This window comes from Hypanus sabinus, chromosome 13 (genome assembly GCF_030144855.1).
Source record: "Hypanus sabinus isolate sHypSab1 chromosome 13, sHypSab1.hap1, whole genome shotgun sequence".
NCBI classification, from domain to species: domain Eukaryota; kingdom Metazoa; phylum Chordata; class Chondrichthyes; order Myliobatiformes; family Dasyatidae; genus Hypanus; species Hypanus sabinus.
In genome coordinates this window covers 14,996,354-15,022,509 of record NC_082718.1, presented here as the reverse complement: position 1 = coordinate 15,022,509, position 26,156 = coordinate 14,996,354, and the positions used below count along the sequence as shown (strand labels likewise).

The 26,156-nt window shown below is 45.8% G+C and overlaps 1 protein-coding gene across 5 annotated transcripts in view; it reads left to right on the top strand.

Moving 5' to 3' along the window:
• Nucleotides 1–26,156, top strand: part of ccdc136b (coiled-coil domain containing 136b) — a 165,168-nt gene that overhangs the window by 102,790 nt on the left and 36,222 nt on the right. For all 5 annotated transcript variants that reach the window (XM_059987124.1, XM_059987125.1, XM_059987122.1 and 2 more), the window contains 2 exons: nt 4,058–4,117; nt 17,493–19,316. In XM_059987124.1, coding sequence (XP_059843107.1) covers nt 4,058–4,117; nt 17,493–19,316 — 1,884 coding nt within the window. The remainder of the gene's footprint in view (nt 1–4,057; nt 4,118–17,492; nt 19,317–26,156) is intronic.

Below are 26,156 nucleotides of genomic sequence, written 5' to 3'. Positions count from 1 at the left end.
GTACTGACACTTCCCCCTTCCCCTGAAGGTACAGACACTTCCCCCTTCCCCTGAAGGTACTGACACTTCCCCCTTCCCCTGAAGGTACAGACACTTCCCTCTTCCCCTGAAGGTACTGACACTTCCCCCTTCCCCTGAAGGTACAGACACTTCCCCCTTCCCCTGAAGGTACTGACACTTCCCTCTTCCCCTGAAGGTACTGACACTTCCTCCTTGCCCTGAAGGTACTGACACTTCCCCCTTCCCCTGAAGGTACTGACACTTCCCCCTTCCCCTGAAGGTACTGACACTTCCCACTTCCCCTGAAGGTACTGACACTTCCCCCTTCCCCTGAAGGTACTGACACTTCCCCCTTCCCCTGAAGGTACTGACACTTCCTCCTTGCCCTGAAGGTACTGATGCTTCCTCCTTGCCCTGAAGGTACTGACACTTCCCTCTTCCCCTGAAGGTACTGACACTTCCCTCTTCCCCTGAAGGTACTGACACTTCCCCCTTCCCCTGAAGGTACTGACACTTCACCCTTGCCCTGAAGGTACTGACACTTCCCTCTTCCCCTGAAGGTACTGACACTTCCCTCTTCCCCTGAAGGTACTGACACTTCCCCCTTCCCCTGAAGGTACTGATACTTCCCCCTTCCCCTGAAGGTACAGACACTTCCCTCTTCCCCTGAAGGTACTGACACTTCCCCCTTCCCCTGAAGGTACAGACACTTCCCCCTTCCCCTGAAGGTACTGACACTTCCCCCTTCCCCTGAAGGTACAGACACTTCCCCCTTCCCCTGAAGGTACTGACACTTCCCCCTTCCCCTGAAGGTACAGACACTTCCCCCTTCCCCTGAAGGTACTGACACTTCCCCCTTCCCCTGATGGTATTGACACTTCACCCTTGCCCTGAAGGTACTGACACTTCCCCCTTCCCCTGAAGGTACTGACACTTCCTCCTTCCCCTGAAGGTACTGACACTTCCCTCTTCCCCTGAAGGTACTGACACTTCCCTCTTCCCCTGAAGGTACTGACACTTCCCACTTCCCCTGAAGGTACTGACACTTCCTCCTTGCCCTGAAGGTACTGACACTTCCCTCTTCCCCTGAAGGTACTGACACTTCCCCCTTCCCCTGAAGGTACTGACACTTCCTCCTTGCCCTGAAGGGACTGACACTTCCCTCTTCCCCTGAAGGTACTGACACTTCCTCCTTGCCCTGAAGGGACTGACACTTCCCTCTTCCCCTGAAGGTACTGACACTTCCCCCTTCCCCTGAAGCTACTGACACTTCCCCCTTCCCCTGAAGGTACTGACACTTCCTCCTTGCCCTGAAGGTACTGATGCTTTCTCCTTCCCCTGAAGGTACTGGCACTTCCTCCTTCCCCTGAAGGTACTGGCACTTCCCCCTTCCCCTGAAGCTACTGACACTTCCCTCTTCCCCTGAAGGTACTGACACTTCCCCCTTCCCCTGAAGCTACTGACACTTCCCCCTTCCCCTGAAGGTACTGACACTTCCCCCTTCCCCTGAAGGTACTGACACTTCCTCCTTGCTCTGAAGGTACTGACACTTTCCCCTTCCCCTGAAGGTACTGACACTTCCCCCTTCCCCTGAAGGTACTGACACTTCCCCCTTCCCCTGAAGGTACTGACACTTCCTCCTTGCCCTGAAGGTACTGATGCTTCCTCCTTGCCCTGAAGGTACTGACACTTCCCTCTTCCCCTGAAGCTACTGACACTTCCCTCTTCCCCTGAAGGTACTGACACTTCACCCTTCCCCTGTTGGTGCTGACACTTGCCCCTTTCCCTAATGGTACTGACACTTACCCTGATGGGACTGACACTTCCCTCTTCCCCTGAAGGTACTGACACTTCCCCCTTACCCTGATGGGACTGACACTTCCCTCTTCCCCTGAAGGTACTGATACTTCCCCCTTCCCCTGAAGGTACTGACACTTCCCTCTTCCCCTGAAGGTACTGACACTTCCCTCTTCCCCTGAAGGTACTGACACTTCCCTCTTCCCCTGATGGTACTGACACTTCCCCCTTCCCCTGAAGGTACTGACACTTCACCCTTCCCCTGTTGGTGCTGACACTTGCCCCTTTCCCTAATGGTACTGACACTTACCCTGATGGGACTGACACTTCCTCCTTACCCTGATGGGACTGACACTTCCCCCTTACCCTGATGGTACTGACACTTCCCCCTTCCCCTGAAGGTACTGACACTTCCTCCTTGCCCTGAAGTTACTGACACTTCCTCCTTCCCCTGAAGGTACTGACACTTCCTCCTTGCCCTGAAGGTACTGATGCTTCCTCCTTGCCCTGAAGGTACTGACACTTCCCTCTTCCCCTGAAGCTACTGACACTTCCCACTTCCCCTGAAGGTACTGACACTTCCCCCTTCCCCTGAAGGTACTGACACTTCACCCTTCCCCTGAAGGTACTGACACTTCCCTCTTCCCCTGAAGGTACTGACACTTCCCCCTTCCCCTGAAGGTACAGACACTTCCCCCTTCCCCTGAAGGTACTGACACTTCCCCCTTCCCCTGAAGGTACAGACACTTCCCTCTTCCCCTGAAGGTACTGACACTTCCCCCTTCCCCTGAAGGTACAGACACTTCCCCCTTCCCCTGAAGGTACTGACACTTCCCTCTTCCCCTGAAGGTACTGACACTTCCTCCTTGCCCTGAAGGTACTGACACTTCCCCCTTCCCCTGAAGGTACTGACACTTCCCCCTTCCCCTGAAGGTACTGACACTTCCCACTTCCCCTGAAGGTACTGACACTTCCCCCTTCCCCTGAAGGTACTGACACTTCCTCCTTGCCCTGAAGGTACTGATGCTTCCTCCTTGCCCTGAAGGTACTGACACTTCCCTCTTCCCCTGAAGGTACTGACACTTCCCTCTTCCCCTGAAGGTACTGACACTTCCCCCTTCCCCTGAAGGTACTGACACTTCACCCTTGCCCTGAAGGTACTGACACTTCCCTCTTCCCCTGAAGGTACTGACACTTCCCTCTTCCCCTGAAGGTACTGACACTTCCCCCTTCCCCTGAAGGTACTGATACTTCCCCCTTCCCCTGAAGGTACAGACACTTCCCTCTTCCCCTGAAGGTACTGACACTTCCCCCTTCCCCTGAAGGTACAGACACTTCCCCCTTCCCCTGAAGGTACTGACACTTCCCCCTTCCCCTGAAGGTACAGACACTTCCCCCTTCCCCTGAAGGTACTGACACTTCCCCCTTCCCCTGAAGGTACAGACACTTCCCCCTTCCCCTGAAGGTACTGACACTTCCCCCTTCCCCTGATGGTATTGACACTTCACCCTTGCCCTGAAGGTACTGACACTTCCCCCTTCCCCTGAAGGTACTGACACTTCCTCCTTGCCCTGAAGGTACTGATGCTTCCCCCTTCCCCTGAAGGTACTGACACTTCCCCCTTCCCCTGTTGGTGCTGACACTTGCCCCTTTCCCTAATGGTACTGACACTTCCCCCTTCCCCTGAAGGTACTGACCCTCCCCCTTCCCCTGTTGGTGCTGACACTTGCCCCTTTCCCTAATGGTACTGACACTTCCCCCTTACCCTGATGGGACTGGCACTTCCCCCTTCCCCTGAAGCTACTGATACTTTCCCCTTCCCCTGAAAGTACTGACACTTCCCCCTTACCCTGATGGTACTGACACTTCCTCCTTCCCCTGATGGGACTGGCACTTCCCCCTTCCCCTGAAGCTACTGACACTTCCCTCTTGCCCTGAAGGTACTGACACTTCCCCCTTACCCTGATGGTACTGACACTACCTCCTTCCTCCTTCCCCTGAAGCTACTGATACTTTCCCCTTCCCCTGAAGGTACTGCCTCTTCTCCCTTCTCTGAAAATGCTTCCTTTCACTCTTCCCCTGGAGGTGCTGACTAAGATCTCCTGCTTCCCTCAAAGACATTGAATTTCTATGTTGTTCCTTGGAGATTCTGGATCACCTCCATCTTAAACAGAATTCATCTTAAATTGTGGAAATGAGCTACCTTTGTTTACATCCTGAACAATCAGAGTAATACATATTTAATTTTAATATGTTTTAGAGAGAGGTCCCCCAGAAGTGAAGGTTCTGCGTCAGCAAGCAATTGTCCGTGATATGAGCGGTGAGTCCGTTTTTAGTTACTGCACTCCTGTGTCACGGATTAGAATACTCATTAACAATATTCTCGCTTGTGTTGTGGTGTCTTAGAGGTGGTATAGAGGAGGAAGAGGATTATCCCAGTCCTTGGGTCAGGTTGATCAATAGGACAAGGACCTTCATACATATATAATAATTGTGACTGCAAATGTAATTTGAATGGGTAGAGTCTGTGCCTGGCATGTGATCCCTGAATCTGCCTTTAGCTAATAGTCATATGTGCATTTTTACTTTCTTGTTGTGGAAAGGGTTTAACATATTTGCGAGCAGAGAGATTCACCTGACTGATTTCTGGAATGGAAATCCAGAGTTTCTGGGAGATTCTGCAGATATTGTTCACTCTTAAACACTGGACATGCAGAATCTCCAGGGAACAATATAGAGATACACTTCACAATGACAGAGGAGACTTGGTGGAGGTTTCCAGCATTAGAGTAGTAATTTCTCTGGCATGGAAGTTAAATTCCAGGGATAATCAGCACTGGAAAGGTGTGTCCCAAGGGTAAGACATAGGAATTTTATCTACTCCATCGTTGGACCATGGATGATGGGTTCCCTGCATAGGTACAGGGTGCAGATATCTTTGCATTTTGAAAATGAAACCTAGGCGACTGTTCAAGCAGAGGAATAGTGAGAAATGGAGTGAGTATGGAGAAGAGAATTATCTTCTAATTACTACACAGTCATGGAGTGAGAATGCAATAGGGGTTAGTGGTTCATGATTGTAACAATGAGCTGGCAATCTGTGTCAATTCCCAATGAAAAGTGCACTGACCTCCGTGTGGCAGTGCAATACTTATGAAAGAAGTTTATAGACATATTGGAGGTGAACAATCTTATCACTACCATCTGTACCTGTCTATTCCGCTATCAGTCCTAGGTTGGCAAAATATCGCTGAACCTCATCAGTGTTCCACCAGGTGGCGCCATGGCACTCACGAGCATAAACCCACTGGAATTCTAATTCAGAGTGAATATAAATCCAGAAAGCTGCAGGAAATCAGTCTTTGGACAGAAAGGGCAGATGAACGAAATACTCCCTCTTAAACCCGCTGTTATATTGGCTTAAATTTGATCCATTTAAACAATTGAAGGACCCAAAAAAAAATCTAATGCTTTATTTAAACTGGGTCAAAAAGGAACCGATGAATTGTATACCTCAGAAAGGACAGACACAGAATAAAAGTCCTCTGCAGACTCTTAGGTATGTGAATGAAAGAAGCATGGAGGGCTGTGTGGGAGGGAAGGGATAGATTGATCTTTGAGTAGGTTAAAAGGTCGGCACAGCATCGTGGGCTGAAGGGCCTGTACCATGCTATACTGTTCTGTGTTCTATGTTGCACTGACAGTGCCCTACACTGCAGTGTGTGAGGGGAAGCAGTAAACCATCAGGGCACAGAACTAAAAGACAGCTGCATTGTCGGGAACACTGCATCCATCAGAGAGGCAGCATGGACAGAATGCAAGGTTCATGAACTGAAGAGTGTTGGTGGTCTTGGTATGTGTGAGATTGTAAACATTCAGCCATTTGTTAAATGATGAGTTGTATTGTTTCGAAAGCAAGATTCATTTTAAAAAATAACAGCATGGCAGGAGGCCAAAAAAATCGACTTGGGTTAATCAAACTTCCCAGTGGCGCTGTCAGTTACAGTACTCATCCAGGACTTTAGTGTAGAGAGAGTTTCCTGATCTCAGTTTCTGATTACTGTGCTGATGGAAATAGGTTCTATCTGTGTACCCCGTCTCGACCTCACATAATTTTATACAACTCAAACTCAATTAAATCCCCTCATCATTGTCCTTATTCCAAAGGAAACACACCCAGGCTATATAATCTTTTCTGATTACAAATGTTGTTGAGCCCTAGAAATAGAATTTCCTCTAAAATCTCTCTTGTGCAACCCCATTCTTCCTGTAATATTGTGACCTTCTTGCTTATTATTCTCTCAAGCAATAAAAATACATACCCACAAGCCTTCTTCACTATCTTTTTTAGCCACACTGTTGCCTTTGAAGAGGTACACACTGAGATCCCTGTTCCTCTGCACTTAAATCTATCTCACCATTAGTCATGTACTCTTTTGCCTTGTACTGATGCATGATCTCGCATTTCTCTGAAATGAGTTCTGTTTGCCATTTATGTGACTTCCTAATCACAGTGATAATACCTTTTTTTAGGCAAGAATTTTCTTCCCAACTATCAATCACAATGACAATTTTGGTATCATTGGTAAACCTCTTAACCATGCCTCCTACGTTTAGATTGATCAATTTTGCTTAAATCCAGAAGTCTATCTTTGGAGAGTCTGTGGATCCCATATAAGTCTCACCTGCTACCTCAAGACTCATAGACTGGAGTGGAAGAGCAACCCCACAGGGCTTCTTGGGAAGAAGGAGACATTCCCTGGCTGATGCCAGCAGCTCATCCCTTTTCTGCACTCCTGCCTTCTCCCCTTCAAATCTCACTGCAACTGCTACTGTCTCAAATGGGTGACTGTCACATTTTTTGATCGTGAGTCCATTTCACCCTTGTTCAGTCATGGCTCTGATCTTGGTATCCTCACATTTAGCACATCCTTACTCTAGGTTCCCCTCTGTGCTGTTGTGATAGAAGTGAGGTGCTATTTGACCCTCAGGCCCAAAAGCCAGTGCCAGATTATGGAATTCACATTGCCTTCTCAAGCAAAGAATGGAATAGTATTTTCACTTTGTGTCACACATTTTTTTCTGAAGTTCACCCCCACACTGTCTACCATGGCCTATGCCACATCCTCCACCATACATCATGAAATTCACCACTGTGCCAGTCACACTGACCACCAGAGCAGCCTGACCTCACTTAAGTGATTGTTACAAGGTTTCTAAACTGCAAGCAAATTATTTGAGCAGGATATTATATATCAAACCTCACTGTCACATTTGCTGCATGTTGGAAGTACAGCTGCTACAGTGCCAGGCAGTAACCTAGTGTGGATCACGCCATTGCAGGGGTCATTAAATTATATTCGTATGTCATGTCTCATCTTTGAAGGATGTGGAATAGGATCAACATTGCACACACTGGCTTCAAATAGCACCACCAAGGAACTGTATGCTCCCAGCTCTCTATTTTTCTAGTACCACGTGTTCTATACATTTCTCTATCGCACGTATGATTTTCTTTACATATAGAATAGCCAAAAGACAAACCACACCCCTGAAGCACAAATTTCCATGGCATGCCTTGTGATGATGAACCTGTGTAGGTACATATCCATGGAACATTGGATCTTCCGCTATATGGTCTCTTGAAACCAGACTGGTATGAAAGCCTCACAGCCCGGCAGCGTGGAATCCAGAGTGAGGATCATATGCCAATGTATCATGCTAAAAACTGGGCAACAAATTGCACAGGGTAAGAACATTGTCACTGGCAAAGGTTGATGATGATCACACTTTTCAGATACAAGCAGCTGCTATGAGATTCAAAGGGCATGAAGAGGGAGAGTAGAAGAAAAAGATTAGCAGCTGACATTACCCAGGGAATATCTCCTCCTTTAGCAGTCCAGTGGGATTAGGCAGTACTTTCCATCATTCCAGATCTGTAGTTTTTGAGATGGCTGTTAAGGTCTATGTGAGATCCACAGATTCATTCACAGGTGGGTAGAAAGGGCTTTACAGGATTCAAAGTGAATGGAATAACATGAGAGGTGGCTTGTTCCTTCCATTCTTTTGCATCCATGCAATTCAGACACAGAGTTCTGAAGATTCTTAGAGTCTTCCCAAGTACCCCTTGTCCCTTTTGATTGGCTGTGGGTTAAGGATTCCCATAAGTCAATGGGGATTCTACTTTATTTCAAGGAGTCTTTCAAATCACTTGTGAAGTGTTTTCTTTGTTCACTTAGTGATCTTGTATCACGATGGAGTTTGGAATCATGCATCTGATTTAGAAGTGAGACATGCAAACAACATGGCCCTCCTTTGGAGCTGGCTAAGTATAGAGCCTTGATGCCAGATATGTCTGGAGGATTGGAAAATTGCAAATGTCAATCCACTCTTCAAGAAGGGAGGGAGGGAGAAGATAGGCCATTTGGTTCAACTTCAGTGGTTGGGAAGATGTTGGAGTTGATTGCTAAGGATGTGGTTTTGGAGGCACATGATAAAATAGGCCAAAGTCAGCATGGTTTCCTCAAGAGAAAATCTTGCCTGACAAATCTGTTGGGATCCTTTGAAGAAATAACAGGAAGGATAGACAATTGGTGGATGTTGTGTACTGAATTTTCAGAAGGCCTTTGATAAGGTGCTGCACAAGGTAAGAGATCATGGTATTACAGGAAAGATACTCGCATGGATAGAGCATTGGCTGATTGACAGGAGGCAAAGAGTGCGAATAAATGGATCGGTTCAGATTGGCAGGGGCCTGTGTTGAGACCACTTCTTTTCATGTTGTATTTTAATGACTTGGATGATGAAATTGATGGCTTTGTGGCCAAGTTTGGGGACAATACGAAGATAGGTGGAGGGGCAGGTACTGTTGAGAAAGCAGGGAGGCTTCAGAAGAACGTAGACAGATTAAGAGAATGGGCAAAGAGGTGGCAGATGGAATGCAGTGTTGGGAAGTATGCACTTTGGTAGAAGGAATAAAAGCATAGACTATTTTATAAACGGAGAAAATTCAAATATCTGAGGTGCAAAGGAATTTGGGAGTTTTCATCCAGGATTATCTAAAAGTTAATTTGCAGCTTGAATCAGTGGTGAGGAAGGTGAATGCAATGTTAGCATTAATTTTAAGTGGACTAGAATATAAGAGCAAGAATATAATGCCAAGGCTGTACAAGGCAATTGTGAGGCCTCACTTGGAGTATTGTGAGCAGCTTTGGGCCCTTTATTTAAGAAAGGATGTGTTGATATTCAAGAAAATTGAGAGGAGATTCACGAAAATAATTCCAGGAATGAAAGGGTTATCATATGGGCAGCAATTGAAGGCTCTGGACCTGTACTCACTGGAATTTAGAAGATTGAGGTGGATTCTCATTGAAACCTTTCAAACGTTGAAAGGCCTAGATAGAGCAGATGTGAAGAGGATGCTTCCTTTCATGAGAGAGTCTAGGACCAGAGGACACAGTCTCAAAATAGAGGGACCCCCATTCAGAAGGCCTTTGATAAGATGCCACACATGAAGCTGTTAAACAAGATAAGATCCCAGAGTATTACAGGATGAGGAATTTCTTGAGGCAGAGGGTGAAAAGTCTGTGGAAATTCTTGCCACAGGTGGCTGTGGAGGCCAGGTCACTGGGTGCATTTAAGACGGAAGTTAATAGGTTCTTGATTAATCAGGGTGTGTAAGGTTATGGGGAGAAGGCAGGAGAATGGAGTTGAGAGGGAAATGGATCGGCCATGAGAAATGGCGGAGCGGACTCGATGGGCTGAATGGCCTAATTCTGCTCCCGTCTTATGATCTTATAAAGTGGTTTGCTTATTTTACAATGATTGATGGTACTGCTCAACTACTTTGAGGTACCTGCTGTTGGAAGGTAAAAGTATACAGGAAGACCAGGAGCATTTGTGTTTAGCTGTTACTGAGCCCTTCCTACTGTCAGCATCCTGGGGTGGGGAGGTGTCACCACGTGCAAGAAGCACAACTGGACCAGGCACTCAGAAGTGCCAAGCGCAGGAGCAGACAGAGGCTAGCTATCCTATGGTTTGTGACACTCCATACTCTCTCTGGCATCTACAAGTTCAGAGCATGATAAAATACTCTCCACAATGTATTGCATTGCAGTGGTGTAGATTGAGAACTGGTTATTGGATAGAATGCAAAGAATAAACAGATCCTTCTCAGGTTGTCAGGCTATAGCTGGTGCAAAGCCACAGAGATATGTTCTTAGACCTCAGCTGTTCACAATCTATCAATGATCTGGCTGATGTAATGAAGAGTCATAGTTTCTATGTCAACTGTCTTGTGTCAAGACTGATGATAATGCTCGGTATTGTGAGATTGTGAGTATGATAGACAGAATGAATCTTCGGGAGGATGTGGACAAACTGAATGAACCTGGGAGAAAATACAGATGGAGAAAGTCTGGGAAATAGGAAATTATCTTTTGAGCTGCACAAAATGTGAAGCAAAATGCTTATTGAATGTGAGAGACTGAGTATTGTTGATGTTTGGAGGCAGCAATGAATGCTTGTGCTCAGATCACTGAAAGTCAATACGTGGACGCAGCATGCAATCTGGTGGATAAATGATTTGTTAGCACTTATTACAGGAGGATTCTATACAGAGGCAAGGAAATTTTTACAGTAATCTTTTAGAGTCTAGATGAGACCACAGCTGACTAACTGCGTGCAGTTTTGGTCTTCTTGTCGAGAGAGAATGTATTTACAACCATAGAAGGATTTCAGTGAAGATTCATTAGACTGGTTCCAGAAATGGTAGGTTTGCAACATGAGGAGAGATTGAGGAGACTTAGACTGTTTAAAAGGATAAGGTATTGAAAATTACATAATTCTTATAGGGTTCAATAGGCTGGATGCAGGGAGGGTGTTTCCACCAACAGGAAGATTGAGTTGAGAAGAAAATTCACCTCTAAGACAATAGACAATAGGTGCAGAAGTAGACCATTCGGCCCCTCGAGTCTGCACCACCATTCTGAGATCATGGCTGATCATTCACTATCAATACCCAGTCCCTGCCTTGTCCCCATATCCCTTGATTCCCCTATCCATCAGATATCTATCCAGCTCCTTCTTGAAAGCATCCAGAGAATTGGCCTCCACCGTCTTCCGAGGCAGTGCATTCCACACCTCCACAACTCTCTGGGAGAAGAAGCTCTTCCTCAACTCTGTTTTAAATAACTGACCTCTTATTCTCAATCCATGCCCTCTGGTACTGGACTCTCCCAACATCTGGAACATATTTCCTGCCTCAATCCTATCAAATCCTTTAATTATCTTAAACGTTTCAATCAGATCCCCTCTCAATCTCCTCAATTCCAGCGTGTACAAGCCCAATCTCTCCAATCTCTCTGCGTAAGACAGCCCTGCCATCCCAGGAATCAACCTAGTGAATCTACGCTGCACTTACTCAATTGCCAGAATGTCCTTCCTTAAACCTGGAGACCAAAACTGTACACAATATTCCAGGTGTGGTCTCACCAGGGCCCTGTACAAATACAAAAGAACATCCTTGCTCTTGTATTCAATTCCCCTTGTAACAAAGGCCAACATTCCATTTGCCCTCTTCACTGCCTGTTGCACTTGCTCATTCACCTTCATTGACTGGTGAACTAGGACTCCTAGGTCTCTTTGCATTTCTCCCTTACCTAACTCGACACCGTTCAGACAATACTCTGCCCTCTTGTTCCAGCTTCCAAAGTGGATAACTTCACATTTATTCACATTGAATGACATCTGCCAAGTATCTGCCCACTCACTCAGCCTATCCAAGTCTCCCTGTATTCTCCTAACGTCCTCTTCGCATGTCACACTGCCACCCAGTTTAGTATCGTCAGCAGACTTGCTGATATAGTTTTCAATGCCCTCATCTAAATCATTGACATAAATCGTAAAGAGCTGTGGTCCCAATACAGAGCCCTGTGGTACCCCTCTAGTCACCTCCAGCCAGTCTGAGAAACACCCATTCACTGCTACCCTTTGCTTTCTATCTGCCAACCAGTTTTCTATCCATGTTGAAACCCTGCCCCCAATGCCATGAGCTCTGATTTTACTCACCAATCTCCTATGTGGCACCTTATCGAATGCCTTCTGAAAATCTAGGTACACAACATCTACTGGCTTACCCTCGTCTAACATCCTTGTTACACCCTCAAAAAACTCCAACAGATTAGTCAAGCATGATTTGCCCTTGGTAAATCCATGCTGGCTCGGCCTAATTCTATTTCTGCCATCTAGATGTGCCACTATTTCGTCCTTAATAATGGACTCAAGCATCTTCCCCACGACTGACGTTAGGCTAACAGGGCGATAGTTCTCCGTTTTCTCCTTCCCTCCCTTCTTGAAAAGTGGGACAACATTAGCCACTCTTCAATCTTCAGGAACTGATCCTGAATCTAAGGAACATTGGAAAATGATTACCAATGCATCCGCAATTTCCTGAGCCACCTCTTTTAGAACCCTCGGATGCAGACCATCTGGACCCGGGGATTTATTAGCCTTCAGTCCTACCAGTCTACTCATCACAGTTTCTTTCCTAATGTCAATCTGTCTCAATTCCTCTGATATCTTATGACCCTGGCCCATCCATACATCTGGGAGATTGCTTGTGTCCTCCCTGGTGAAGACAGATCTAAAGTATGCATTAAATTCTGTTGCCATTTCCCTGTTTCCCATAACAATTTCTCCCAATTCATTCTTCAAGGGGGCAACATTGTTCTTAACTATCTTCTTTCTCTTCACATAGCTAAAAAAGCTTTTGCTATCCCCTTTTATATTCCTGGCTAGACTGAGCTCATACCTGATTTTTTCTCTCCGTATTGCTTTTTTAGTTAAGATCTGCTGTTCCTTAAAACTTTCCCAATCATCTGTATTCCCACTCATCTTAGCCCTGTCATACTTCTTTTTCTTTAATGGTATACAATCTCTGACTTCCTTTGTCAACCACTGTGGCCCCTTCCCCCTCTTTGAATCCTTCCTTCTCATTGGAATGAACTGCATTTGCATCTTTTGTATTATGCCCAAGAATATCTGCCACTGCTGATCCACTGTCTTTCCTGCCAGGGCATCTGCCCATTTAACTTTGGCCAGCTCTTCCCTCATGGCTCCGTAGTCTCCTTTATTTAATTGCAACACTGACACCTCTGATCTGCCCTTATCCCTCTCAAATTGTAGATAAAAACTTATCATGTTATGATCACTACTTCCTAATGGCTCCTTTACTTCAAGATCACTTATCAATTCCTGTGCATTACACATCACCAAGTCCAAAATAGCCTCGTTCCTGGTTGGCTCAAGCACAAGCTGTTCCAAAAATACATCCCTTAGACACTCCACAAACTCCCTATCCTGGGGTCCAGCACCTACCTGATTCTCCCAGTCCACCTGCATGTTGAAATCTCCCATAATGACTGCATTACCTTTAGCACATGCCAATGTTAACTCCCTAATCAACTTGTACCCAATATCCACGCTACTGTTTGGGGGCCTGTACACAACACCCATTAGGGTCTTTTTACCCTTACTGTTCCTCAGCTCAATCCACACAGACTCTACTTCCCCTGTTCCCAAGTCACCTCTTGCTAAGGACTGAATCTCATTCCTCACCAACAGGGCCACCCCACCCCCTCTTCCCATATTTCTGTCTCTACGATAGCACATATACCCTGGTACACTCAATTCCCAGGCCTGATCCCCTTGCAGCCATGTCTCCGTTATCCCAACAATATCGTAGTTCCCCATTTTCATCTGAGCTTCAAGCTCATCTGTCTTATTTCTGACACTACGCGCTTTCAAGTATAGAATTCTTAGCCCATTCCTCCTCTCTTTGCTTAAAACACTGTCTACTGTACCTAACCCAGCTCCTTGAACTTCCATCGGGCAAATTGCACCCTGAATTACGATGACCTTCTCAAGATCACCCAAACCTTGTACACATTTAACCCCATGCACCTTCTGACCAACCCTCTGGATCTGGATCCCTGCCCCCTGCACATCTAGTTTAAACCCCCCCGAGCAGCACTGGCAAATACTCCTGCAAGAATGTTAGTACCCCTCCGGTTCAGATGTAGACCATCCCTTCGAAACAGATCCCAATGTCCCTGGAACAAAGACCAATTATCCAAAAACCTGAACCCTTCCTTCCTGCACCATGCTCTCAGCCTCGTATTAATGTGCATAATCATTCTATTCTTCGCCTCACTCGCACGTGGCACAGGTAGCAATCCCGAGATTGTCACCCTGGAGGTCCTGCCTTTCAGCTTCACTCCTAACTCCCTGAACTCTCTAAGCAGGACCCCCTCACTCACCTTACCTACATCATTGGTCCCTACATGGACCACTACATCTGGGTTCATGCCCTCACTCTCAAGAATAGCCTGCACCCGATCTGAGATGTCCCGGACCCTGGCACCAGGGAGGCAACATACCATCCAAGACTCCCAATCTGCCCCACAAAATCTCCTATCTGCCCCCCTAACTATAGAGTCCCCTAAAACTATTGCTCCCTTCTCTTCCCTCCTCCCCTTTCTAGTTGAGGGTTCAACCTCTGTGCCAGAGGCAGGACCACTACAACTCATTCCTGGTAGGTCATCCCCATCAACAGTATCCAGTACGGTATACTTATTGTTAATGGGAATGGCCGCAGGGGTGCTCTGCTCTCTCTGCCTGCTCCCCCTGCCTCTCTGGACCGTCACCCATCTGCCTACTTCTTGGTTTTTTGGTGTGACTACCTCCTGATAACTCCTATCTATCTCTGCCTCCACCTCCCGAATGATCCGTAGTTCATCCAGCTCCTGCTCCAACTCCCTAACTCGGTCTGATAGGAGCTGCAGCTGGACGCACCTTTTGCAGGTGTGGTCATCAGGGACAACTGTGTTGACCCTGACCTCCCACATACTGCATATGGAGCACACCACTGCTCTGACTGTCTCCCCCATACCTGAACTGGATTAATAGAATCAGTCTAAAATGCACCTAGCGACCTTACCTTCTTCCCCTCAGCGAGCAATCACACAAGCTTACCGAAGTCCCCTTACGCTGAAGCCCACTTTGCCAAAGCCCAGGACTCTGCTTCCACGGACTCCCCCTTAGCCAAAGCCCAGGACTCTGCTTCCATGGACTCCGCTGCCGTGTTGAACCTTTGTAAAGTTTTACTTGGATTGCTGTGGCGGCTCGGTCATTGTGTTCCTTCAACACAAGACATCAATGGATTTCTGGTCATCAAGAAAATCAGGGAGATAGCGCTGGAAAATAGCATTGAGGTACACAACTCACGATCACTCATGGCGGAGCAGTTCCGGAAGGTCAGAGGGGTAACTTCTGTTCCTGTTTTATATTCTCCCCATTTCTCTGGATAAATGCAGTTCCAACAACTGAAAGGAGGTTTTGAAACCCTTCAAGTCTGCAACCCCATGCACTGTTCTAAACATTCATTCCCTCCTCAATTACACATTGCTGCTGTATGCATCACTTACAGACTGTAATACAGTACTTGCTCAGGTTACTGCAACAACACCTACCAAATGTGTGAGCTGAATTGCTGAAGCACATTGGAATCCAGTTAGCTGCAGATTCCCTCCATGTCTTTCACTGTATCACAGGTTCCTCAATTCCACTGGGTCTATTCAGTAATGACCAGCACTGACGGACTACAGTAGTTTGGGATGAACTTCAATGCCACCTTTTAGGGGCAATTAGAGATAGACAATAAATGGCTTCCCTCCCAGGGGCATGCACATTCCAGTTTATTAATATATTTTGCTTTAAGAAGATTTATGTCCTTGCATTGCAGGATTACCAGTGGCTGCTCCCTTAGAATCAGATATGATTTCTTTCATTCACTTTGGGTATGATGTCTCCTAAGCTTTGCTCGCTGTGTGGATGTGAAGAGGACTCACACTATGGAGGAAATCAGACTCTGGACACATTGCTTAATAATGTTATGGGTGCAGTGGTAGCTTAGCGGTTGGCGCAGCGCTATTTCAGCTGGGAGCATTCTGGAGTTCAGAGTTCAATTCCAGTGCCGTTCTGTAAGGAGTCTGTAGGTCCTCCCTGTGGAATGAGTGATTTCCTCTAGGTCCTCCGGTTTCCTCCTAGAGTCCAAAGACTTTCTGGGTAGGTTAATTTGCCATTGTGTATGGTTCTGTAATTCAGTTAGGGTCAATCAGATTTGTTGTGAGTTGCTGGGTGGTGTGGCTTGAAAAGTTGGAACGGCCTATTCAGCACTGTATCACTAAATAAATAATAAAATAGATTGTCTATGAAAGTTCTCAGCCATCCAGGTCATTGTATATCAAGCAGTAGTAATAAAATAAGTTATGACTCTGGGCACTCTCTAGTGACAATCATGCTTATGGCATGCTATGCCTGGTTAGTAGGTACAGCTATGAGGCACACTGCCCAATAATGCTCAGCTGTGGGTTCAGGTGAGTTCTGAGTTCACACGTGACTGCATGACCAAACACCCAAGTAATCGCATTGTCAAATTCACCAATGACACCACAGAGGTGGGGCTCATCAACAATGATGAGATGGTCTATGGGGAGGAGGTGGAAGAGCTCAAGGCCTGATGCCAGGCAAATAACCTCTTCCTCAATGTCAACAAGACAAAGGAGATGGTTATTGACGTCAGGAGAACTTGTGCCACTCACACCCCTCTTTACAACAGTAGTGCAGCAGTGGAAACTGCGAGTAGTTTCAAACTCTCACGAGTGCACATCTTGCACAACCTCTCATGGTCCCAGAACACATTATAGAGAATCAGGAAAGCTCACTAATGCCTCTACCTTCTGAGGAGGCTGAAAAGACCTGGACTATGCACAACTAATGTCATTCTACAGATGCACAGTAGAGAGCATCCTAACAAGCTGCATCACTGTATGACATAGAAACTGTACTGTGGCTGACAGAAAGGCTCTACAATGGGTAAGCAAAACTGCCCAACCCATTACCTGCACCAGCCTACCCACCATCAAGGACATATATACAGAAAGGGCCAGTAACATCATGAAGGATACCACCCACCCTGCTCACGGACCGTCAGGGAGGAGGCTATGTAGCATCCATGCCTGGATTACCACATTCAAAAACAGTTTCTTTCCCAAAGCAGTATGGTTGATCAGCACCTCCATGAGGAAACCTACATCTCTACACCCGCACCACCACTACTTTATCATTTCCTATCACAATCACCTTGTGTACAGATACACCTGTGCCTAGCATCACTTTATGGACATACAATCAATCTCTGCATATCAGCTATATTATGTATTTATCTTTATCATGTTCTTATTGTGCTTTTATATGCTTCATTGGATCCAGAGTAACAATTATTTTTTTCTCCTTTACACTTGTGCACTGGAAATGTCATTAAACAAACTTGAATCTTGAATTGTGAAGAGCAGCCATGACCACACCATCCAGTAAGAATCTTGGCTTTGTTGATTTCATGCTGAGACATGTGTGATTTGGGCACACCTTTCAGTAGGAGTGGACTTTAGGAACATTAGCTAATGAGTGACAGACACATGAGCATTGAATGATGGGTGGTCAGGTCACACTAACCTGAATAGTTAGCTCAGTCTGTGGGGTGTGCTATTGAATCAGTTTCTGGCACAATGTGAGTAAGAAGCTTGTGTTAACTTTATACACTAGTTTGTTTTTATCAACTTTTTTTTCTTTCTCAGGTGATTTGCTATCAGGAGACGTCAAGTCAAATGTATCAACGTCAACTGCCTCAACTTCAGGTGACTCAGAGACACATGTGAAGTCACCTGGTATTCCAGTCTCTGAGGTGAAATCAGAACCGTCAACAGTATCAGAGGCAAATTCTGCTAATCTCAAGGCTTCTGAAATTGGTTCATCTGATCACAAATCAACTGATGTTAAATTAGCAGATTCTATACCAGCTGTGGTCATGTCATCCAATTCTCAGACATCTCAGGTCAGGTTAGCCATTTGCAAATCATCTGAGGTAAAGCCTACACCCAAATCACTTGAGGACAACACAGTTGATCCTAAGGTATCAGAAGTCATGTCAGATGATCTCAAAAAATCTGAAGTCAATTCAACATGTCCTAAATCATCTGAGGTCAAGACAGTTGATCCTAATATATCAGTGGTCAAGTCAACTGATATAAAAGCACCTGAGATCAAGTCAGCTTGTTTTGAACCATCTGATGTCAAGACAATTGATCCCAAGGTGATAGAAGTCAAATCAGCTGATCGCAAGCCAGTTGAAATCGAAACAGTTGATGCTAAATTGTCAGAGGTCAAGTTGCCAGATTCTAAGTCATCGAAAATCCAGACACCGTATCCTAAACCATCTGAGATGTCAGCTTGTTCTAAACCATTTGATGTCAAGACAATTGAACCCAATATAATCGAGGTCAAATCAGATTATCGCAAACCTTCTGATGTCAAGACAATTGATCCCAAAGATTCAGAGGTCAAATTAGAATATTCCAAAACATCTGAGATCCAGACAGTTTATCCCACACAGTCTGAGATCAATTTAGCTTGTTCTGAGTCATCTGAGGTCAAGACGATTGATCCTGAGCAGTCAGAGTTTAAGGTAGATGATCCTAAAAAGCCTGAGCTTCAAACAGCTGATCTAGTCCCATCTGAGGTCATATCAACAAATCTCAAACAATCCAAAGACAAACTGTTTGATTCTGGAAAAAGAGAAGTCCAGCTATCTGATGCCATACCATCTCAGGTCAAGTCAGTTGATCTCAAACAATCTGAAGTCAAGTCAGTTGATCCAAAACCATTTGAGACAGGGTCAGTAGCTCCCAAGCAATCCAAGGACATACTTGCTGAACTTGGGGTGTGTGAAGACAAGTCAATTGATCTTAAACCATCGGAGGTTAAGTCAGCTGAATCCCCATTTTCTGAGGTCAAGTCTATTGCTCCTAATATGACAGAGAACGGGGCAGCTGATCCCAAATCCTCTGAGGTCAAATCAGCTGCTACCACTGATTCTGATTTTAATTCCAGTACTCCCAATGAACCTGAAGTCAAGTCAGCTGCTTTCAAGGAATATGACATCAATTCAATTCCTTCCAATTCCTCAGACGCCAAGTTATCTGAAATGGAAGCAACTGATCCCAAATCTTCTGAGATTGAATCACATTCCAAGGGGCCTGTGGTTAGAGCAGTTGATCCTGAGGTTCCTGAAATCATGTTAGCTATTTCCAAACCAAGTGAGGTTATATTATCTGTTACAAAACCAGTTGAGATCAACTCAACTGATCCCAAAGTATCTACCGTGATATCAGCCAATCTAGAACTTTGTGACATGGTAGCTCGTTTCCATAGGTCTTATGACCAATTATTAAGCAATCCAGAAATCTGTAGAATAAGGTCAACAGGTGCTAAATCGTGCAACAATATGCTTTGTATGTTGGAATTGGATGAGCTGAGGTTGCAGATTAAACAACTACGGAAGGAATTAGAGGAGACTCAGGAACAAGCAGCCAGACACCAGAAGAGCTACTTGGATTTACAAGGTAGGTGGACTTGCTAAAGGAAAGGGTTTGGGAGATGAGGCTCTGAGTTCAATCCTGGAAATGAGACTGAGCGTTCAGTGTTGGCAGAAATAGTTGTGAATATTGGTAAACTGAGGATCGGTGAAGATTTATGTGCTTTGAACTTTGAAATGATGCACTGGATTGAGGATTTGACATACAGTAGTTAGACGGCTGGAGTTAGGCAAGTAGGGTTTGTATGGAGAGAGATTCAGGAGTTGGGGACCAAGATGTCCCAGACATGACATCATCATGTGGCACAAATAAAATTATCAGAGGTGAGGAACTGAATTTGTACTCAACAGAAAGCATTGCAATTATACTTAGAAGATTTTAATTGAAATGGAGGGAAGGTGAAGGACTCCATTTTCCAATGCAGGACTAGGTGGAGCAGTTACTTTTACATCCTTTCAGCTAAGGGATTATATCTAACTCAAACAAGGCACATTGCTTCACTTTTTTCTTTTTTTTCTTTAAACACCTCACCCCTACTGGGCTTAAGCTGCTGACTGCAACTTGCCAGAGTTCTCTGTCCAGGGCCAGTCTTTCAAATTGTCCCCAGGAGTTGCCCATCTTTGAAAATCCGTCCTTTCCCAAGGATGAAGTCTTTGGAGCTTCTGTTGGCTTTTCTGTAGCTCTGGGTTTTAATGGGATGGGGTTGCTAGCCCCATGCCCAACCCTCCTCCTTTCACAGCCAGGCTTGGAACCATCCACGGCAGAGTTACATTGCTGCACAGACATTTGCAAAAACTATCGGAAGTTAATTTGGATGGATTTTAGCATGAGCCTGCAAGGTATTGAACCTTTTCATTGGCAACCCCACACAGCAATCCTGGTTGAAATTATCTTACATTGGCACTGAACAAATGTTCTTCTAATCTAATTACCAGGTGTAACGTTCTCCTTCGGGTGTAACGAAACGCCGAATTTAACGTCCGGATAAACCACAGCCAATGCAAACCAGATCGCAGTAAGATTAACCATTTACTGTTCACTCTTCACATTAACATATGGTGAAAACTGTTGATAAAACAATACAAGATTGATACAGTATTTGTTCCTTCCTTAATATCACATTTCAAGTGTAAATACTTGCAAAGGTGACTATAACTACATTACACTAAGGTGCAGTATACAGGGAGAGTTTACCTGCTCCATTGACTACTTTAAATACACTTCCATGCAAACTATCCGCGACTCTTTAACTAACGAAAGCATAAACATTATCTACCGTCGTTACCTCTAACAGGATCAGCATTAATATCTTAGTTCAATATATCGATTATCTATTAACTTACAGCGTTGCTCTCACTGTGATTTCTCATGCCTGCAAAACTGCTTGTGCTCAGGTGAGCCTCGTGGAAAGCCCCCACCCTCGCGCTAATTTCAAACCGGTGTTTTCCCACAAGACGCGGCGAAACCGGATGTGACGTCATCGCATGCCGATATATTTTACATGCAATGAATATACTTTAAACACTTCTAATTCTAACTAGAAAATACTATTGAATGAATTACTAAGCGAAAATATTATAAACTAAATAACTGTCGTAAAGACAGCACACTCCCCGCTTGACCTTCGTAAGGTCACAATGAGCAGAGTACAAAACTTAGTCTCTTAATCAGTCATTGGGTAGAAGTAGAATAACTTCTGTAACTGGCCTTTGGTAAATTTTCACATCGCCTTGGTCGGTAGTCTTCAATTCGATCTTCCTGACATGTCCATCCTCGATAGGGAATGTAGCAGTGATTCTGGCCGTTGGCCAGCTGTTGCGGGTGGCTTGCTTGTCCCTGAGCAGGACTAAGTCTCCAACTTGAAGATTCCTGCGGGGTTCTGCCCACTTTCGTCTCTGTTGCAACGAGTGTAGATATTTCTGTCTCCAGCGGGACCAGAACTGATTTGCCAGAGCCTGGACTTGTCTCCATTGCTTTGTGTACAGATCCCTGTCTGAAAAGTCTCCTGGTGGAGGAGGTGCTCCTGCCTTCTGCGTAAGGAGCGTTGATGGCGAAAGTATAAAGGGGTTTTCTGGGTCAGAAGACACAGGTAGGAATGATTGTGCGTTTATAATGGCTGTGACCTCTGCCATTAGGGTGCACAGTACCTCGTGGGCCAATCGGGTGCGTTGCTGTATCTCAGGTTCCTTTTCCGGGTTTTCCGTAAGGACGTGAACCGTTTGACTGCCTGCTCTTTGTTATCTGGTGAGCGCTGGCATGGTTCTCTGATTGGCAATGGGGCAACCCCATTATTTGCTTCATCTCTGAAGACCTTGGTGTCTTTGGTTTTTAAAGAAATGGTATCTTGAGCTGATTGTGCAAGTTTGTTGTCATACTTCGTCAGAGCGAAGACTGACTGGCCCAGCGACTCGTCGCTTGCCTCGCGCTTGTTAACGCCTTGTTGTGCTTCCTTGATGCACGGGACACTCGGGCAGGGTCGAAAGATTGAATGGCGGCCACTCTCTAGCACATTGGTCTTGAGTGTGTTAACCATCGGTTTGTGTACGTCACCGAGACACACTTCTCCTATCACCACCCAGCCCAGATCCAGACGTTGCGCGAAGGGGGCGTTGAGTGGTCCATTGATCTGCTGCCTAACCTTGTGTACCTGGATAACATCTCTTCCTAATAGCAGGAGTATTTCCGCTTTCGGATCCAGTTCTGGGATGTGTTTGGCGATGTGGTGGAGATGCGGCTGGTGTAGCACCGCACTTGGTGTCGGGATCCCAGCGCGGTTATTCATGATTTCATTGCACTCTAAGAGCGGAGGGAGACAGATGACGACTTTACCATCCAGGGACTCGATCTGGATGCCTTCTGCCTTCCTTCCTTGGGTTTCCATGTTGCCTGAGCAAGTTTTGAGGTAGTATGGGAACCGCTCACTCTCAATGTTGAACAATTTAAAGAACTCTGGACTGACTAGTGAACGATTGCTCTGATCGTCCAGAATCACATAGGCTTTGATGGCCTTGTCTTTGGCTCCTTTAGGGTACACCTTAGTGAGGCAGATCTTGGAACAAGAACGACTCGACTGAGCTTGACCGCAAACTTCTGTACAGTTCGTGCTGACAGCTATTGACCTAGAGTGAGCCTCTCCCTCCCCGCCGTCCCGTTGTGGGGGTGAAGGAGTACTCTCGGTTTGCGGTGACAGGTCGGGATGCATGGCCTCGACGTGATCTGGGCTGCCACATTCCGGACACTTCACGGCGATCGTACACTCTCTGGCGAGGTGAGAGGTTGAGGAACAGCATCTAAAACATATTCTTTTCTCCTTGAGAAGAGCCGTCCTCTCTTCAAGGGGTTTTTCCCTAAACATTCTGCATGCTTTCAGGGGGTGAGGTTTGTTATGCAATGGACAATACTTGTCAGGGTCGTTGTTAGTCGTAAGGGCTTCGGTCTTGAGCACTGACACGGGTTTATCAATGTTGAAAACATTCGAAACGGATCTGCCTGGCTTGGTGTAAATCGAACTGCTTCCTGGACCTACAAGGCTAGGGTCGTTTCGCCTCTTCGCCTCCTTGCACACAAACCTAGTGAGGAGCTCAAAGGGAGGAAATCGACCATCGTGGTCTTCCTTGTACTCTGAGGCAACAGTCAGCCACTTGTCCTGCAGCCCAAATGGAAGTTTGTCCACAATTGGTCTAATCCCGGATGGAGTATCTAGGAATACTAGACCAGCTGAATAGCCATCTTCTTTGGCGCCTTGGATCTCCATGAGTAAATCTCCGAATTCTCTTAACTTAAAGTGATCTTTGGCTGACACCTTAGGAAAGTTTTCCAGACGTCGATATAGCGCCCCTTCAATAATGTCGGGGGACCCATATCTCTCCCAAAGTCTCTCCCACGCTTCGCTTAAGGCTAGCTCAGGTTTGTTGATGTACACTGAACGCATGCGTCTCACCTGGTCGCGTGATTCTTTCCCCAGCCATTTCGCCATAAGGTCCAACCTTTGGGTTGCACTGAGCTGGACCCCGTCAATCACGTTGGTGAATGTGGAGAGCCAAGCACGGTAATTTTCGGGTTTATCGTCAAACTGGTACAGTCCCGAAGTGACGAGATCCCGTCGTGCTAAATACTGCAGCGTGGGATCGGCTGCAAGCGGCATGCGGGCTGGAGAAGTACGTTGGCGCCCATATGACTGAGAACGCACGTTTCTCATGGAATTTGCCATCCTGGATTCAACCTCCGCGTCTCTTCGCATCGAACTTTGTAACTTTGGTGTCAAAGTATATCGGTTGTCAGCTCTTTCATTCTTGACTTCATCGCGGGGCCGCGAGGGTAAATTCTCTTCCTCGTAGCTGGGGAAGTTATCGAATAGGTATGGAGAGGGGAAACGAGCCTGCCTGTCTGCTTGATATTGTACATAGTCGCTCGTGCGTTCCAGTCTGGTCCTTTCCAAAGCAGAACTTGTTTTGGTCAGATCACGCGACCCTTCAGCTTCTTCTATGTACTCTGCTTCCATCCTGGCAGCTTCTCCTTCTCCTTCTAGCTGCAGCACATGCAACTCTGTCGATATTTTTGTCATTTCCAACTGGCTTTCGGCCTCTTCGGCTTCTCTGGCGGCCCTTTCTTTCTGGATTTCGGCTTCTTTGGCAGCCTCTTCTCTTTGTCTGGCGGCCCTTTCTTTCTGGATTTCGGCTTCTCTGGCAGCCTCTTCTCTTTGTCTGGCGGCCCTTTCGGCTTCTTTGGTGGCCAGTTTCATTTTCAAAACTGCCTCTTGTTTGGCGTAATGCAGTCGCACCTTGGCGGCTTCTGCCTTGGCTCTTGCCTGTGTGGACTTACTTGATGTCGTTCTACTGCCCTTGTCGCTGGGCGCCATCGACTTGATCCCGGATCGAGCTGACATTGCAGCACTTGGAACACCTGATAACGCCTGGGTGGGCTTACTTGATGTCGGTTTACTGCCCTTGTCGCTGGGCGGCGTCGACTTGATGCTGGATTGAGCTGACATTGCAGCACTTGAAACACCTGATAATGCCGCTTTTTCACTGTAACGTTCTCCTTCGGGTGTAACGAAACGCCGAATTTAACGTCCGGATAAACCACAGCCAATGCAAACCAGATCGCAGTAAGATTAACCATTTACTGTTCACTCTTCACATTAACATATGGTGAAAACTGTTGATAAAACAATACAAGATTGATACAGTATTTGTTCCTTCCTTAATATCACATTTCAAGTGTAAATACTTGCAAAGGTGACTATAACTACATTACACTAAGGTGCAGTATACAGGGAGAGTTTACCTGCTCCATTGACTACTTTAAATACACTTCCATGCAAACTATCCGCGACTCTTTAACTAACGAAAGCATAAACATTATCTACCGTCGTTACCTCTAACAGGATCAGCATTAATATCTTAGTTCAATATATCGATTATCTATTAACTTACAGCGTTGCTCTCACTGTGATTTCTCATGCCTGCAAAACTGCTTGTGCTCAGGTGAGCCTCGTGGAAAGCCCCCACCCTCGCGCTAATTTCAAACCGGTGTTTTCCCACAAGACGCGGCGAAACCGGATGTGACGTCATCGCATGCCGATATATTTTACATGCAATGAATATACTTTAAACACTTCTAATTCTAACTAGAAAATACTATTGAATGAATTACTAAGCGAAAATATTATAAACTAAATAACTGTCGTAAAGACAGCACACCAGGGCATATTTACATCAGAAATAGGCCTTAAAACCATACAACTAGGGAGCAAAATTAGACCATTCAGCCCATTGAGTCTGCTGTGCCATTTCAACATGGCTGATCCACTTCCTTCTCTACCCCATTCTCCTGCCTTCTCACCATAATATTTTACACCTTTACTAATCAAGAATTGATCCACCTCTGCCTTAAATGCACCCAATGACCTGGCCACCACAGCTGCCTGTGGCAATGAATTCCACCTATTCATCACCCTCTGGCTAAAGAAATTCCTCCTTATCTCTGTTCTAAGTGAATGTCCTTCTACTCTGAGATTGTGATCTCTGGTCCTCAACACCCCCGCTATAGGAAACATCTTCTCCACATCCACTTGATCTGAGCCTTTCAACATTTGATAGGTTTCAATGCGATTTCTCCACCCCCCCCCCCCCATTCTTCTAAATTCCACTGAGTACAGGCACAGAGCCATCAAACGCTCCTCATATGTTAACCTTTTCATTACTGGAATCATTCTTGTGAACCTTCTCTGGACCCTCTCCAATGCCAACACATCCTTTCTTAGATAAGGGGGCCAAAACTGCTCAGAATACTCCACGAGGCCTCACCAGTACCTAATAAAACTTCAGCATTATTTCCTTCTTTTATGTTCTAGTCCTTTCAAATTAATCACTAACATTGCATTCACTTTCCTCACCACTGACCTAGTTAACCTTTAGGAAAAAGGTTTAAACATGGGCGCTAGTAAAAGTCCCAGCTATGTCTGCCTTTTTGTCGGCTACTTGGAATGGTCTGTGTTCCAATCGTACATTGGTATCATTCCTCAACTCTTCCTACGCTACATCAATGACTGGATTGGTGCTGCTTCCTCCACCCATGATGAGTTCGTCGAATTCATCAACTTTGCCTCCATCTTCCACCCTGCCCTCAAATTTACTTTGTTCATTTCTGACACCTCCCTCCCCTTTCCCGCTCTCTCTGTCTCTAGCTGTGGAGACAGCTTATCTACTGATATCTTTTATAAACCCACTGATTCTCATAGCTACCTAGACTATACCTCTTCCTATCCTTTTACTTGTAAAAGTGCCATCCCCTTCTCTCAGTTCCTCCATTTCTGTTGCTCCTGATCTCAGGATGAAGCTTTTCAGTCCAGAATAAGAAGACATC